Here is an 18,076-nt window from a genome sequence, read left to right as displayed (position 1 = left end):
GAGATAATGAAAATAAAGGATTGAAAGTAATGAAATCCCTTTAATATATTTTTTTTATTTAAAATATTTAAATTATTGCAGTTCTCCCACTGCAAGTTAGCCGAGGTGAGTTTTCCATAGCAAGTTGGCTGTGGCGAGTTGTTCCATTCTACTACCCTGTTTCCCCGAAAATAAGACAGCGTCTTATATTAATTTTTGCTCCCAAAGATGTGCTATGTCTTATTTTCAGGGGGTGTCTTATTTTCTTTTTCAATGAGGAAGTATTCACATTTATTGCTGAACAAAAAAAAAAGAACATTTATTATATACTGTACAGTAGTTGTCATCATAAACCAGCATAACCAGACAAACTGAATCCTATCAAGAATTTCTTACTACTACCGTACCATTATTTCCATGTGCCACTATTATAGGCATCTCTGTTTCTAGTCCAAGTGCATTGGCTACTTTCTGGGAGATGCTGGTGTAGATCTTAGAAATGTAGTTTGAGGCACTTCAGCACTTCCACCTGGCTTCCTGGGCTAAGTACCTGGGCTAAGGTTTTAGCTTAAAACAGTTTCAAAGCAGTATCAATTATTAATTAATTGCAAGGAGTGTGCATAAGTATACTATGGTGCCTATTGTCCCTGTCTTAGTGTCCTATTGTTCAAATTTACCTGTACCTACTTTGCTTTTCTTTATGTTCATACCAATACCTTCTATCTTGTACATGTTTTGAAAAATAAATAAAAATAAATAAATTCACCTTCTTTGGTAAAACAGAATTATTTGATAGCATTTATAGACCTTAATGCAGTCTAAGGGAAGTCTATCTGCAGATCATCAATCTTTGCTTTAAACACTCTCCAGTACAATATACATGATTTTTTTTTAAAAAAGAGTAATTCATGGTGAATAAGGATAACAATTCAGTAAGGATGGTCAACGTAACACTTACCAACACTAACATGATCAACAATAGTATCCACATCCTGCAAACCCCACTTCTTATAGGCTAGTGGAGGTGGCTGAACATTTTCATTGCCTGCAGCTGTAGCTGACCAATTGATTAGAGATAAATCAAAAAGAATAGTTATTTTTAAAACGTTTAACATGGATTGGTCAACTCATAATGTATTACCAAAATATTTTTACTTGTAAAGTATAGAATAAATTGCACTGTTTATATTCTACGAGACCGCCTTCTGCCGCACGAATCCCAGCGACCGGTTAGGTCCCACAGAGTGGGTCTCCTCCGGGTCCCGTCAACTAAACAAGGTCATTTGGCGGGACCCAAAGGAAGAGCCTTCTCTGTGGCGGTTCCGACCCTCTGGAATCAGCTCCCTCCAGAGATTAGAATTGCCCCCACCCTCCTTTCCTTTTGTAAACTCCTTAAAACCCACCTCTGTCGTCAAGCGTGGGGGAACTGAAACATCTCCCCCTGCCTATGTAGTTTTCTGTGTATGATATGACTGTATGTATGTTTTTTATATATTGGGGTTTCTTGTTTTTTAGACTTTTTAATTGTATTATTGTTATTTTAGAGTCTAACTATTAGATTTGTCATTATATATTGTTGTTACATTGCTGTAAGCCACCCCGAGTCTACGGAGAGGGGCAGCATACAAATCTAATTAATAATAATAATAATAATAATAATAATAATAATAATAATAATAAAATAATTATGACTGCCAGTTTGGTGTATAAGTAATCTTTGGGTTACAATAGAAATTGGAACCAGGAATTTCATTACTAAACAACATAGTTGTAAAACACCAAATCATGTGACTACACTGCTTCACTATGGCAATTCCAGAAGTCCTGGTTGCCATCATTAAACAACCACATGGGTCCCTATGTGAGGACTTCAGGTGATCACAATTTCCGACTTCCTGGTGGCTCCTCCCTTGACTTTGATTGTGGGAAGCTGGCAGGGAACGTCAGAAATCACGATGACGGTGGCCATGGGGACACTGCTATGACCTGATCACAAGCCAAGAACCAAGTACTGTACCTGGATTCCAATGACATGACCAGGGAGACACTATGATTACTGGAATTCTGAGGACCAATCATAATTCCTCTCACTTAGTGTAAACTTTGAATTGATACTGAATAAATGATAGTAACCCAAAAGTTACCTATAGTTAAAGGCTCTTTGCTAGAAACTGAAAGAGCACAAGTTTTAATCTATATAAATGCCAGCTGAGGAGTTTGTGCCAGTCACTCTCTCAGTCCTAGGTTAGAAACCAATGGCAAACCACTTCTGAAAAACGTTGCTAAGAAAACTGCAAGGACATGTCCCTGGAATCACCAAGCATAAAAAAATATATATTAAAGAAAGAAAAGCTACTAAAACAGAAACCCTATAAATAACTTGCTTAGGGGTACAATAAATCCTACTAAGCTCAACACTTACTTCCATGTAGATGTACATACAATTCTAGCTACTATAGCACACTAAATCAGTAATCAAAATTAAAATCCTTGCTCAATTACAACATTTAGTTGAAAGTCTTTAGAAATCCATAGGAGCCTTGCAAGAGTGTGGGTTGCTACCACAATAGCTATCTTATATGTTATAAATGTATTGGTATGTTTCTTTCCCCCACCCCCTGCAAACTATCTAGAGATACTGTATGTGAAAATTATTAAGCCCTCTTACTTTTTTAGAAAGTGCAGCAATTAATAAGGAATTTATCTAGTTCACATCAGCACACTCTTCAGGTACAAACATTCAAAAAGTGTGAATTTAAAAAATAAATATCCAATCTTGCAAGATTTGGACGAAATCATTCCTGGTACCCGGCACAATCATACACCAGTATGTTCAAAACTGATAAAGTCAAAAATATTCTGAAATTTCACACAAGAACATTGAAACCTTTTGAGAATACACATGCCATGTATTAAATCAAGTTTGTATTATACTTAGGGGTTTTATAGCACTAAGGGTTTTGCAAGCAGTACATTGCTATCCTCTGAACAAACTGTAAGATCGAAAAGTAAAACTATGTCCCTTTATAGCAAGTATTGCTAAGCAAGAAACTATTTTAATAAGGCTGAACATACCCCTGGCTACTTGATTTCGACAAGCCCGGAGAGACTGAAATAAGCTAAAACCGTCAATTGTCACAATTGCTGAAGGATATAGGATGCTCAGTTCCTCGTTCTAAATAAAAAGAAAGATACTAATCACTTTGAGAGAAAAACAATATATATGCAAGTACCCACATATGCTATTCTGATTGCTTGTTTGCTATTTCTACAGAAGCACTAAGTCCACATCCAGAAAGGCGTCCATGGACATTTCTGCAGCAGCATCAATATCTAACTCTAGCTATTGCTAGAGCACAAATAGCTCTTGGAATCAATATAAATTTTATATCACACGATTCTAAAATATTTTGGTGAGGCATAAATATAAGATTACACTAATGCTATCCTTAGCTCAGCATGCAACTAATCAATGGAACACTATTGTATATCTCTAGCGAAAGACAGTACAAGAGACAAAATGAGAATTTGTGCATTTAAGGACTATACAGCCCAGTGGTGAGTTGCTCCCAGTTCGACCCGGTTCTAAAAACCAGTAAGTACCAGCAGCGGGATGCTCCACCCACCTGCCCAGCACATTTCTACACATGCATAGAAACGTCACACGCGTGAGAGTGTGCAAACCGATAGTAAAAGATTTTAGAACCAACTACTGGCCGCAGTTAATATGTGAAGAGTTAAGTACTGTTTATCTTTTTCAATTTTTGAATCCAATATTCCCAATAAATACAGTTCTTGTTTCATTTGAATTTTATATGCCATTATTTTTTCCACCCATTGCCAGAATTACCTCTGCACAATACTGAAAGCAAAAAAAGCTTTCCCCGGATAAAATAGCGATCAGTAAGATTTTAGAATAAAATGGATAAGACGATGGTGCAATTCAAATAAAAAGAGGAATTGGACTATTATAGAATATGGAATAGATTTTACAATTGGCTAGAAATTAGGAATCAAAGTAAGAAACAAGAAAAACTAAATCCTGAATGATAAAATATTCGTGTATATGAAACTATAGGTTACATTTCTAATGGCAAAAAACATGTACCAACTTAAATGGTGAAGTAGGAACATATATATATATATATTGACACAAAATACTGTACAATATATTGTAATAGTGCTCTTAATGCTTACTATATATTTGTACATATTCTGCATTTGTTCAATTTGATTTTTGTCTTACTATTTTTTATTTTTCTTTCTCTTTTTTTGTATTTGTATTTTGCATTTTTTTAAATGGAAAATAAAGTATTTTAAAAAAGAGAACCTATTATTGATACAGTGTGAGTTTAATTCACATTTCTGCAATTGAATCCACAGAATGGGCTGCCTATGCTGAACTATGATTATATTTGCAAATATAAGCATGCAGTACCTATCCATAGATTTCTGTAAAAGTAAGCCTTGACTTCAGAAATATTTACACAGGAACAGTTAGTTTTGCTACAATTTCAGTACTTTGTGTATCTATTTTAATACCTGTTCTGTTACTCCAGGATGTCGTGGAATCTCATAAGTTCTACATTTCAGCTGCAGGACAGGATCTTCATTTAAAAGCTGTGCCAGAAGTAATACGCCACTCTTTAAAAAATGAAAACATAGCAACATGTACATTAATAATTTTATAGGAATAAAATTCATAATATACCCTGCTTCAATTCAGTAAATTAAAATATAAGTTTACAAATCAAACCCTGTATATGTTTTATAATTAATTGTTTAAGCTTTTTATTTGTATATGCTTTGTTTTGAGCAAGTGGTTGTTGTTATTTTTAATTCTTTGAGCCATCCATAGATATGTAAAGCCATGATATGCAGCTCCATAAACTGAATGAATAAATGAATATTGCTTTGAAGGGCGCTGATTGTTCCATTTTGTTTTTATATTTCTCATCTCCTTTATAAACTTGAATAGTTACATAGTTATGCCTGCTGTAAAGATATAATTTGTTTATTTGACCAATAACCAGCAACATAAAATAATAAAAAGGAAAATTAAAAATTGCAATTAGGATTGACAGGGAGAAATAGCTGCAATAATATAATGGCAACTATAAAATAAATCAAATTTGATATACTCTGAACCCTCAAAGAAGTTGTGCAAAATCAAAAGATGCAGCAAGACCTGGCCCATAGAAGAGTTGGACATGACTGAATGGATAACATCATCATCATCATCATTTACCTACCACTAATAAATCTAATATAATAAAACTATACACTAAAATATATGCCCCCTAACTGCAAAGATACATCTTTCCATGGATTTGCATGACTGCTCTCTGAAGATGGTCATGTTTCCAACTAAAGGCACATTTGGTTTGGGGTTTTCCAACAGGTGTGATGGGCATATCCAGGTACTCTGAATGACAATTTGGCCTTCAATAGTGAGCCAATGTACACCCTAAATTGGCCTGTTTTTCAAGGCTCCTTCCCCATGAAGAAAATACCTTGAAAGAAGTATAGCTAAAAACAAAGTCTTTCCGTTACAGAATTAACTATGAAGGCTTGACCCAGAGTTTTCCAAATTTGGCAACTTTAAGACTTGTGGTCTTCAATTCCTAGGAGTTGAAGTCCACAAGTCTTAAAATTGCCAAGTTTGAGGACCCCTGCTCTAACCCTACAGTGCTCAAGCCATGGCTTAGACCTTGGGGAGAACTAATGAGATCATGATGACTTAGCAGCATTCTCTTGGTTTAAGAGCTCATATAATAAGCTCTTAGTTGGAGTAAGATTCTCCAGATTTCCAAAGGAAGATTATTCCAGGCAGAGTCTGACAAATGAAAAACACTGATTCCTATTTTCCTCCTGCTTCCTGCCCTTTCAGTACATGTGGACCAGAGCAGTAAGTTATATTTGATGCAGTAAAGTTGCATAGATCCTTTACCTGGCAACATCACGCCAAAGGCAATTTACGTGGCTTACATTATTTTACTGATTAAAACCAGCACTTTGAATTCTGCTAAAAATCCTACGGGCAGCAGCCATTGCAGAGAAGAACTCAATGGCCCACCAATATATGCGTGTGGTAGTTCTCACCTATCACAAAGCTGGCCGTTGTATTTTACAATGTCCATGGAATTTCCAAAGGCAGCCTCATGTGAAATGCAATACCATAAAATCTAAAAGAGGTGACAATGGCAAGCAACCCAGGAAATAGCTGATGTACCTCAGTATAGAAACGGACGTAGCCAGAGGTGAATCCTACAACAATACAGGTCCAGTCGGGACGGCCTGTGGAGCTCCTGTCTCATATAAAGAACATGGAATAAATTTTATCAAAACGTATTCTCTTATAATGCACACTTAATAAGATTATTTATTTATTTATTTATTCATTCATTCATTCATTCATTCAATTTTTATGCCGCCCTTCTCCTTAAACTCAGGGCGGCTTACAACACGTTAGCAATAGCACTTATTATAGCAATTATTTAACTGTTTAAAAAAGTTTGCACTTACCTCTTTTGACTTGCAAGGGGGATACACAACGCACTGGTTATATATTCACTAGAAGCAAAATATAAAAATATTAAATTCTTCAATAATATTTCCTCACATAAGGTATAAAAAATTCTCTAAAGCTTTAAAGAGAAAAAAAGATATATCCAAGCTGCTTTCCAACTGTTTTTGACCCAGTAAGTGGGAGAGTCGTCTCCAGAGAATGTGGCCCAAAGGAACTAACAAAGTATACCTTTAAAAATCTGAATTATAAACGTTTATACACAGACCAGCAATCTTATCTATTGAGTCATGCCCCTGGCTGCTCACTTAATGTGTTTGGTACATATACTTTTTAAATATAGCAGCAGATTAGATCTATAATTTTCAAATATGCCAAATTTGTATAACAGAATGTGAAAAAACACCTATGTGCACATTTTTAAGCGCATGAAAAAAACCTTCCAGAGAAGACATAGGTTCAAAGAAATAAAAGCATACAGTACAGTGGTACCTTGTCTTACCAACTTAATTCATTCCGTGATGAGGTTCTTAAGTAGAAAAGTTTGTAAGATGAAACGATGTTTCCCATAGGAATCAATGTAAAAGCAAATAATGCGTGCAAAACCATTAGGAAAATCCCAAACTTTAGAAGGGAGGCGAGCGGAGGGCGGGGAGGAGCAGCGAAAGGGGGCAGTTGAAGGAAGCAAGGCTAGCAGGGTGCTTTGAGAGGCAGCGAAAGGGAGCGTGGGAAGGAAGAAAGGCAAGGAGGGCCTGTCTCTGTCTCTCCAAGCCGCCCCTCCCTTTTCTTTCTTCAAACACACCCTTTCAGTGCCTCTCCAAGCACTCGGTTTGCCTTGCTTCCTTCACACAAACCCTGGCAACAGAAGTCCTGAGGTGGGGTTTCCCAGTGAGGGGAGCCTCAAGGGAATCCCAGCAGCGCAAGAACGGGCGCTTTGGCTGGCTACGGAAATCGGGAGGCAGGGCATTCCAGCAGCGGCGGCTTGGGTTCCTAAGGTGAAAGTAGTTCGGAAGAAGAGGCAAAAGAATCTTAAATACCGGGTTCGTATCTCAAAAAGTTCGTTAGAAGAGGAATTCGTAAGACGAGGTATCACTGTACTTTATTTTTAACAACACTAAATCAATTGTCCCTTATTCAACAAGGCATGTCAATGGGCAAAATGAGGAACTAATCAGGGGCAGGTTCCTCCTACCGTTATATGGCTGTGCTGCACGCGCATCACAACATTGCACACGTGCACCCATCCCCTCATGTGATTTTGCTTCCGCGCATGCACAGTAGCAACAACCCCCCCCCCCAAAAAAATAGTTTTTAAAAATGGCGCTGCACACAGACTGGCAAAGACAGCTGTGGCGCTATCGCACACAAATTGCACAATCAGCAGGCCACTACTGGACTACCGCACCAGGGCACAGCAGCAGGAACCCACCTCTGAAACTAATCATAAAAAACAAAAATCATGGAAAGTATGAAATGTTTAAAAAAGAAATAGTAACATGGTCAGATAACAAGTTCTTTTACCGAAAAAAAAATGCTGAAGGGGAACAATAAAGTGTAATTATGTTCCCTCATTAAGGGCAAGAATTGAAAACGTTTATACATCAGCCAGTCTAGGTAACCTCTGCAGTCTTAAGGGAAGATGTCCAACCCCACAAATCCATGACTGTGGCTCAGCATAAACAGATCCTGCCATTACAGATTGAGTTCAGGAAAGACTTAATGAACTCAATCTGTATAGTCTGGAGCAGTGTTTCCCAACCTTGGCAACTTGAAGGTATTTGGACTTCAATTCCCAGAATTCCCCAGCCAGCATTTGGGAAACACTGGTCTGGAGGACAGAAGGAAAAGGGAGGACATGATCGAAACATTTAAATATGTTAAAGGGTTAAATAAGGTTCAGGAGGGAAGTGTTTTTAATAGGAAAGTGAACACAAGAACAATCTTAAGTTAGTTGGGGGAAAGATCAAAAGCAACATGAGAAAATATTATTTTACTGAAAGAATAGTACAGTGATACCTCAAGATACGAACCCCTCGTCTTACGAACATTTCAAGATACGAACCCGGTGTTTAAGATTTTTTTGCCTCTTCTTCCGAACTATTTTCACCTTACGAACCCAAGCCGCTGCTGCTAAGATGAAGGGGTTTCTTTTTTTCCACATTTTTGAAGAAAGAAAAGGGAGGGGTGGCTTAGAGGGAGGAAAAGACTCGGCGTTTTTGCAAGCACTGAGGGGAGTGTCTTTTTAAGAAAGAAAAGGGAGGGGTGGCTTGAAGGGAGGAAAAGACTCGCGTTTTTGCAAGCACTGAGGGGAGTGTCTTTTTAAGAAAGAAAAGGGAGGGGTGGCTTGAAGGGAGGAAAAGACTCGGCGTTCTTGCAAGCACTGAGGGGGGTGTCTTTTTAAGAAAGAAAAGGGAGGGGTGGCTTGAAGGGAGGAAAAGACTCGGCGTTCTTGCAAGCACTGAGGGGAGTGTCTTTTTAAGAAAGAAAAGGGAGGGGTGCCCCCCTTGCCTTTCTTCCTTCCCACTCACCCTTTAGCCTAGCCTTGCTTCTTCCACCCGCCCCCTTTAGCTGCTCCTCCCTGCCCTCTGTTCGCCTCCCTTCTAAAGTTTGGGATTTTTCTGAAGGATTTGCACGCATTATTGGCTTTTACATTGATTCCTATGGGAAACATTGTTTCATCTTACGAACTTTTCACCTTACGAACCTCCTCCTGGAACCAATTAAGTTCGTATCATGAGGTACCACTGTATATCCTTGGAACAAACTTCCAGCAGACGTGGTTGGTAAATCCGCAATAACTGAATTTAAACAAGCCTGGGATAAACATATATCCATCCTAAGATAAAATACAGGAAAATAGTACAAGGGCAGACTAGATGGACCATGAGGTCTCTTTTTGCCATCAATCTTCTATGTTTCTATGTTTCTATCTTTTCCTTTCCAAGCTTACATTTCTTCAATACTGCAAGTGCCATTCCAGCCAAGAGAACCACTCCAGCCAACTGCAAATTGCATTTCTTCTTTCCCTTTTTCATTCTGTTTCCATTTTGCTGAGGATAAGAGGGGGGGGGGGAAACAATCAGGCCACAAAGTCTTGCTGTATTTTAATTTCACATGAAATAGAAAACTTTTTGAAAACTTTAGGAAAAAAAGGGAAAAAATAATTGTTAACTAAGAAGTCCATCCAAGTCCATCTGTACATTGAGACTGAACAGAAAAAAAATGGTGCTGCTGATCCAACTCAAAACAAAAATATATCTGTTTGCAGAAAAAGACTTGCCTGTCTCTTCTCCCCTTACAGCCTGCTGTACTGTATACTTTCCCAACTTCTGGAATAGTGTGGAGCATTGAGAAGGGGAATATGAAAAACTGACAAAATTATCTGGCAGCAAGATAATATTTTTGCATTGAGTAAAGCCATCTTTGAATCAAGACCCAGTTTTAGGATACAGGGAGTCCTCAACTTACAACCACAATTGAGCCCAAAATTGAGCTAATCCAGAGAATTCTGAAGTGAATTCTCCCACCCATCCCCGGCCGCCATTTTGTGATCTTTTTTGCCACAGTTATTAAGTGAATGTTTGCAAGTGTTAAGTTAGTAACATGGTTGTTAAATGAATCTGGTTTCCCCATTCTTTGCTTGTCAGAAGATGGCAAGAGATGATCACATGACACTGGGACACAGCAACTGTCATAAATATGAGTTGGTTGCCAAGTATCTGAATTTTGAGCATGCAATGGTCATAAGTGTGAAAAATGGTCATCACTCACTTTTTTCAGTGCCATTGTAACTTTGAATGGTCAATAAATGAATGGCTATAATCAAGGACTGCCTGCATTACTGAGAGATATTCATGAACTATCTGGAATTCTACCGGTATTCTACCGATTTGGACCAGTTCGAGGAAACTGGTAGTGGCAACTGCGGTTGGACATAATGCTGTCCTATTTAGCCATTAGAGAATAGAATAGAATAGAATTCTTTATTGGCCAAGTATGATTGGACACACAAGGAATTTGTCTTGGTGCATATGCTTTCAGTGTACATTAAAAAAAAGATACATTTGTCAAGAATCATGAGGTACAACACTTAATGATTGTCACAGGGTACAAATAAGCAATCAGGAAACAATCAATATGAACATAAATTGTAAGGATACAAGCAAAAAGTTACAGTCATAAGTGGAAGGAGATGGGTGATAGGAACTATGAGAAGACTAGTAGTAATAGTAGTGCAGCCTTAGTGAATAGTTTGACAGAGGTGAGGGAATTATTCATTTAGCAGAGTGATGGCATTCGGGGAAAAACTTTTCTAGTCTCTAGTTGTCTTGGTAGTGGCAACTGCGGGAGGAGGTAATGCCAATAGTGGCGACTGCGGGTGGGCTTCCGGATGTAATGGCCTCCTATTTAGCCACATTTTCAAGCCTATGCGCATGCACAGATGGTGCGTGTGCATAACTAAAGCACATGTGCGAGAGGCTATGCGCATGTGCAGAGGTGGCACATGTGAGCAAAGCTGGCATGCACACAGTGACATTTGCGAAGCAGTAAGGAAGGTAAGTGACCACTATCCCTGGGAATGACTGTAATAAAAGCTCAAGTAGTTTTATAAATGAATTTAATAACTTCATCACACCCCTCTCCAATTAGGCTTCAATCAACATCCTTGAAAAGAACATTACCTGCTTAAGTTTTCCATACCTGCTTATAAAAATAATACTCTATTGTCATTCACTTTCCTAAGATTATTGTCAATGGCTAGACATAACTCAGAAAAGAATTAAAAAAGAAAGCACTGCAGACAATGCTTAAGTGAATGACAGTTTAATTTTGTAACTTGGTTTGAGATACATCATAAGCAGTACTTATGTTAATTTTCAGTAAAGTCCAGTCATGAATTAATTTTATATTTAGTGTCTTCTATTTTACATTGTAAGAAATTTAGTTATGGTGCAATTTGATGCATCTGAGCACCTGGTGAAATGGAAAGTTATTCTTAGGCCAAGTTGCTCTATTATTAAAATATACCATAATAAAATTCAATACAAGCCTGGGTGATGTAATTTTTATGTAATAAAACATCCTTGTGTTTTTCTTCACTTTGTGCAATCTCCGTGGCCACAGGATAGCTTTTCAAGATAAAGAAGGGATCTGTAAAATTGCCTGTCATTTGAGAATTCAGTGAGTCACCACAATGACTACATCCAATTTAATTATTTTAATATCACCACTATACGAGATACAGGTAGCTGAGATGGGGCAAGGAAGAAAAAAAGTTAACACAATCTAAGAGAAAAGAATCTCTTCCTTTAATTATAAACATTACAAATAACAAGATAATAAATTGCTAATTTGTGTAGAAGCCCTATCCACTCTAAATCATGCACACATATGAAACCAATTTTCATCTGAAGAAAATAAGAGGCAGGAAGGAAAGAAAGTCATAGGAACCAACATTTTAAAAGAAAATAAAAGATACGGTACTTGAGAAGCAAACATCTATTTAATCCTAGTACTGGGAGATAGACTTAAAATGGAATTCAAATTTAGTCGCAAAATTTGAGTTATGGTATTATCATATATATGTGGTTAAAGTATCAAGAAAGGAGGAAGCTTATTATTTGCAATATCACCATATGTTTCACAATATACCTATCACAGATATAATATCAGTTTCAGAGATAACTCTGTAAAGCTAGTAGATTGATTTTACTAGAATATTTGTTATGAACTATCATTCTGCATCATGATAAACAGAAATATCAGTGACTATCAGGATATGTGATTTTAATCATAACCCAGTCTTATTTGGAATATTATTTATGAATCTGAATAAAAGATATTTACTGAAATATATTTTCAAATACAACAGCATAAAAGAAAACACTTACGGATAAAAAACACTGCTTTCTGCTCACGAGCTATTACCATGAGATCATTTGCGGGTGACAAAGATATTACACAGTCCTGAAGCCAAGAACCTGCTTGCGTTTTGGATGCTAAATCGTCTTCTTCTTCCTCCTATAAATGTTGATTATTGAAGTAGTTACAGTACTTTCCTGAGCAAAAAATAACTATATATATATATATATATAGTTATGTACAACAATATTAGCATTTAAGGAATATTGAAGATAGCAATGTGACTGCAATCTTAATGTATGGTTGAAATCATTTAAATATTATCAAAATTATACGTTTTGTTTTATTAATTGTAATATTGTTACCTGTCCTCAAATGCCATCAATAGAGAAACAAATCACACAATACGGAGACAAATCACACATACAATAAAGGATAGCTGTATGGCAATCTGTATTTAACCTAAAGATGTGTATTATCCATTACAAATTGATTAATGAACTTCAGAGTTTCTAATGGATTATTCAAAATGTTTTATATAGATTTCAAGCTTGTTTACAAAAGATACAATTAATATAATAATAAATTTAATAGTAAATAAATAGTAAATAAAAAGACTTACAGGCTCTTGAGTTTCTGCTTCATTCCAGGAACCCCAATTCTCCTCTTCCCAGTTTGATGATTTACCTATATTTACAAAACCTAGTTTAGCTTAGCAAATCAGAGCCATCTGTTATACATGCTAAAATAAAATGCTGCATCCCATTGTTCATGAAAATATAATTATTATTTAAATAACAAGAATGGTTTTAAAATGCCAGAAATTCCTAGCAGAAATGCTAGAATATCTTATAATTACCTAAACAGAGAATAAAAGTATAAGAGATAATCTATATTTAAATTCATATAGATTAAATTAATAACATGTCAAACAGTTTCCACCTGTTTTAGAAAGTACCGTATACAAGCAATAAAAAGTTATTTATAACTAAGTTGAATATAGGGTATATTTACCTTCAGTTATTAGCTCTTAAAACATTTCTAGACTGCACAAAGGCTGACTGAAATGGATTCAAACAAACCCATTTCTTCCAGGTTCTCTGAAGCTGAACACTGTCTACAATCTTTCCAAAGAAGGAAAAATGAAAGACTGGATGATAATTGTCCAGAACCATTGAGTCCTTCTTAAATCCCAAGGCTCATTTCAAGGGCCAAGTGACTAATCCTTCACTCAGGGAAATTTAGATCACTGCAAAGACCCAGCCACAGATCACCTGCCAAATAGTTTTATGATAACAATCCAGGAGAGCCCTAAATCTAGCAAACAGATGATCAAGGTTACAGACTAGAAAATTTTGACTGTTCCAGTCAAATTTTGCTCTGGGTAAATCCACAAGCCCTTACTTGGTCAAATCTTAAAAGACTTCATGCGGTACATACAATTTCAACAGAAAACAAGGAATATTTCACTGCCTATCACCATACTGTATTCTCCAGCATGACATGGAGTCTATCTTTCTCCAATGATGCTCCAGGTATCATCTCCAATCCCTTTCCTGGAGCTCAAGGTGTGTCCTGGGATCATAGATAGAGGCTCCATATGGGCAAATTGATCTAAAAGTCCTTTGCCTATTCTAGGCTATAATAATAATAATAATTAATAATAATAATAATTTATTGGATTTGTATGCCGCCCCTCTCCGCAGATTCGGGGCGGCTAACAACAATAATAAACACAACATATACAATCCAATAATAAAAAACAACTAAAAACCCCTATTATAAAACCAAACATACACACAAACATACCATGCATAACTATAACTAAAGCCTCAGCTGAACTGCCCACAAGATCCATGTGGAGATTCCCAAACTCCTTTTGGATTTATCAGTCATTTGGGGTAGGGCAACCTAACACCCATTACCCCCCTCATGGAAGGGGGCACCAGTGAACCAAAATGCAATCTGACAATGACAATGGAATAATGGCAAATAATACCTTTTAAAACCCAAACACGTCTCAACTACCCTGAAACAAACCCAGATACAATGTTTAACCCTCAGTAGGCGCCAGGCCTAACATGATATGGGACCGGTCCATGGTTGCCAGGATCTCCTGAGCTGCCTCACACTTGATGTCACCAGGTAGCAAACTGAAGTTCCTCAAAAACCAAAAGCCTCAAAATCCCCACCACCAGCCCAGGAATGGAAATCCAGCAGCTTAAGAAAGGACAATGTTGTACAGCAGAAAGAGAAGTACAACAGGAACAATCTGATCTGTTCCATGGAGTCCAACTTCAACTAGAGAATTGCACCTCATGGTCCATCCAGTCTGCCCTTATACCGTTTCCTGCATTTTATCCTACAATGGATATATGTTTAACCCAAGCATGTTTAAATTCAGTTACTGTGGATTTACCAACCATGTCTGCTGGAAGTTTGTTCCAAGGATCTACTACTCTTTCAGTAAAATAATATTTTCTCATGTTGCTTTTGATCTTTCCCCCAACTAACTTCAGATTGTGTCCCCTTGTTCTTGTGTTCACTTTCCTATTAAAAACACTTCCTTCCTGGACCTTATTTAACCCTTTAACATATTTAAATGTTTCGATCATGTCCCCCCTTTTCCTTCTGTCCTCCAGACTATACAGATTGAGTTCATTAAGTCTTTCCTGATACATTTTATGCTTAAGACCTTCCACCATTCTTGTAGCCCGTCTTTGGACCCGTTCAATTTTGTCAGTATCTTTTTGTAGGTGAGGTCTCCAGAACTGAACACAGTACAGTATTCCAAATGTGGTCTCACAAGCGCTCTATATAGCGGGATCACAATCTCCCTCTTCCTGCTTCCTGATAGGAAAGGATATGATTCGAGGGTGTTCAAAATGTATCTAGCATTTTGTTTTTTGGGGGGTGTATGGAATTCTAGGAGCTTGTTAGGTAGCAGGCATCAGTAATATTCATTCTCTCTCTCTCTCTCTCTCTCCCCCCCCTGTCTGTGTGTGTGTGTGTGTGTGTGTGTGTGTGTGTGTCTTTTGAGTTAATTTTGACTCCTGACTACTTCATAGACATTTTCTTGGCAACAGTGAAAAAGTGGATTGCCACTTTCTTCTACTAAGATTTTTTAAAACTTCCTTGTTTGGGAAATTGGCCCAAAGTCACCCAGTAGTCTTCACCCCAAAGGAAGACTAGAACGCAAAGCAAATCTGATTATGTAGTGCTTTCAATCAGTTCATCAACATTATGTTTACGTGGAACAATTTATTTCCCCTTCAACATTTTTAGACAATTGCAGTATACATAGAAATTAATGAAGCAAACATAGAAAGCCTTACTGATAAATTTGTTTTTATGCTGCATGAAGAAAGAAACTTAAGGAGAAATATAAACACTATTACTTTGAAAACAAAAATAGATTGTCCTTTATATTAAACAACATTAAATTATAAAGATTTATAAATCAATGTTTTGTGCTATTTAGAATATATACATGTATTCTTAAACATCAAGCTTTAAGTATCACCAAAATTATTGCTATAGAATGAAATCTATACCATACCTGCATAACACTATTCTATAAACATTTATCTGTAGATACTCTGTTCATATTTTTCATATTTTTTATTTTAGAAATTCACAAGATGAACTAAACTGCATTTCCAATCATAATTTGAACAAAATTTTTGAAAATTACAAAATGTGAAGAGGAAAATTGTAACTAAAGTATTATATTTAAGTATGTTCTTAAATTTTCTAGGTTCGTTTCGTCAAATTTTTTTGTACTGCAATAATTTTTTTTAAAATTGAAGGGAAAATAAGAAGTTGATCCATGTAAACATAATGTGTATGAAGTGATTGAATTCGTATTTGAAATTATAATACTGATTTTAGTAGTATTTGAAATTATCCAACTCCCAAATTATGTAACCTCGTGATTTTCTAAAGCTTCATAACACCAATCATGTCATAGTAATTCAATTCATTAAAACAGCATGAAATTTGCTAAGGAAGTAGCACTGTTCCATATGATGCATAATGGCAAAATTAAACAGTTATTTCAACAGCTTAGTTGCTTTTATTATGTGGGTGTTTCTTCACTGAATATTAAATCTATGTCACAAGTTAAAAATCAGTTTAAAGAAATGTCTTCTACATTTTTCAAGCCATGCCTCGTCATTCTATAAATCATTTCTTTAAAACCATTTTTCTTATCTAATTAAATATAGGAAAGAAATTATGTAAAATGCCTCAGAAGGATGTTTGTCTAACCATTTGTCCATCACCAGGATAATTCTTGGGACCTCTACTGTGATCCACGTTACACCACTATTTCACAAGCTGCACTGGTTGCCAGGATCCAGGATTCTTCCAGGATCAATTCAGAATATTTTAAAGTTCTTCATAGCATGGTCCATGCTACTTGAGAAACCGTCTCACCCCAATGGGATTGGCCCACTGTACCAGTACTGGAAAAAGGGCCATGCTACAGAACCCATCAGTCAAGGAATTCTGGCCAGTGAAGTCCAGGAGGAAAGCCATTTATGCCATGATTCTCATCCTTTGAAGCAATATCACCACACCACCACCACCTGTGAGATTGATACCACTTTTTGATCTTCTGAAAGGGTTTAATTAAAGATCTGGCTCTGTCAACTGGACTGGAACCACAATGGAGGCATGTCACCCTAGAGGTGATTAATGAATGAAGATAATATCCCATCTCTTCCCCATGTAGCTATCTTTTCCATCTTGTTAATTTTAAATGAACTTTAGTATTATTATTTTAACATGTTAAGTTTTAAAGTTGTTTTTATATTGTCAGCACCCTAGAGGCACCTTGAGGCTAGATGATTAGCGTACATGTTTACTAAGTTAATGAATAAATTCTTCCACAATCTAGCAGAAGTAAATTTGGTGTGAAGGGAGAAGGCAAGAGAAATACATTTTTAAAATCAGCTGGATTTAGGAAAATGTTCTCCAATACTGTATGTCCATATGAAAGAGGAAGTCAGGCAGCTTCTCAAAAGGTTGTTAATTCCTTATTCTATGCCTCCCTCCTACTATTGTTTTGGCCATTTGATATACAGCAGAGCTTTCTGAATAGGTTAAAAAGACTTGCAGAAGTTATTCTCCACACTTTCCCTAAATTAAATATCAATTTCTATGGGTAAGAAACCAAATAGTTACTAGTGGGATGAATCTTATAACTAGAACTATGTTTACAGTTATATTTTCACTCAGAAAGCAAGCCATAAAAAACAAACACAATCCCCTCACTACCACAAATTAGGTAGTCATGTTTCTCCCATTTGAGGAAATTGCAGAGATCAGTATATCTGGAGTGCAACAGAAGAACCTCATCCATATTATCCCACATCTTCTTTTTCTCCAATTCACCTGCTTCAAACCATGCTTACAGATAGGTCACTTGATTTTTAGTTCGTTACATTTCACAAAACTGTTAGACAAATGAAGAAAAAAGAATCCACATTAAATGAAAAATAAATGTCAGGGGTTCATCATCTCCATGCCATGTTACCATCATCATATTACTCATGACCAACATCTCAGAGCTAAGCTGCTACCCATCAATATATGCACTTTTTGTTGCACAGGGTAAGGCATGAGAATACTGTATTATGTATATGGTTCATGACACATTAATTAATGGAATAAAATAGAACATAAATAAATACAGTGGTACCTCTA

At 36.5% G+C, this 18,076-nt stretch overlaps 1 protein-coding gene across 2 annotated transcripts in view; it reads right to left on the bottom strand.

The window, feature by feature from the left end:
* RAB3GAP2 (RAB3 GTPase activating non-catalytic protein subunit 2) overlaps nt 1-18,076 on the bottom strand; it is a 72,286-nt gene that overhangs the window by 49,472 nt on the left and 4,738 nt on the right. Inside the window, exons 2-9 of one of the 2 annotated variants that reach the window (XM_070734388.1) lie at nt 12,990-13,054; nt 12,397-12,526; nt 9,456-9,555; nt 6,505-6,552; nt 6,212-6,287; nt 4,522-4,623; nt 3,055-3,154; nt 938-1,030 (exon numbers count right to left, since the gene is read on the bottom strand). In XM_070734388.1, the coding sequence (XP_070590489.1) occupies nt 938-1,030; nt 3,055-3,154; nt 4,522-4,623; nt 6,212-6,287; nt 6,505-6,552; nt 9,456-9,555; nt 12,397-12,526; nt 12,990-13,054 (714 nt within the window). Of the gene's footprint in view, nt 1-937; nt 1,037-3,054; nt 3,155-4,521; nt 4,624-6,211; nt 6,288-6,504; nt 6,553-9,455; nt 9,556-12,396; nt 12,527-12,989; nt 13,055-18,076 lie in introns of both variants that reach the window. The other variant, XM_070734387.1, reaches the window with a different exon arrangement.

Source organism: Erythrolamprus reginae, chromosome 1 (assembly GCF_031021105.1).
Source record: "Erythrolamprus reginae isolate rEryReg1 chromosome 1, rEryReg1.hap1, whole genome shotgun sequence".
Classification (NCBI taxonomy): domain Eukaryota; kingdom Metazoa; phylum Chordata; class Lepidosauria; order Squamata; family Dipsadidae; genus Erythrolamprus; species Erythrolamprus reginae.
Note: the sequence above shows the minus strand (reverse complement) of the source record. Positions and strands in the feature narration are given on the sequence as shown.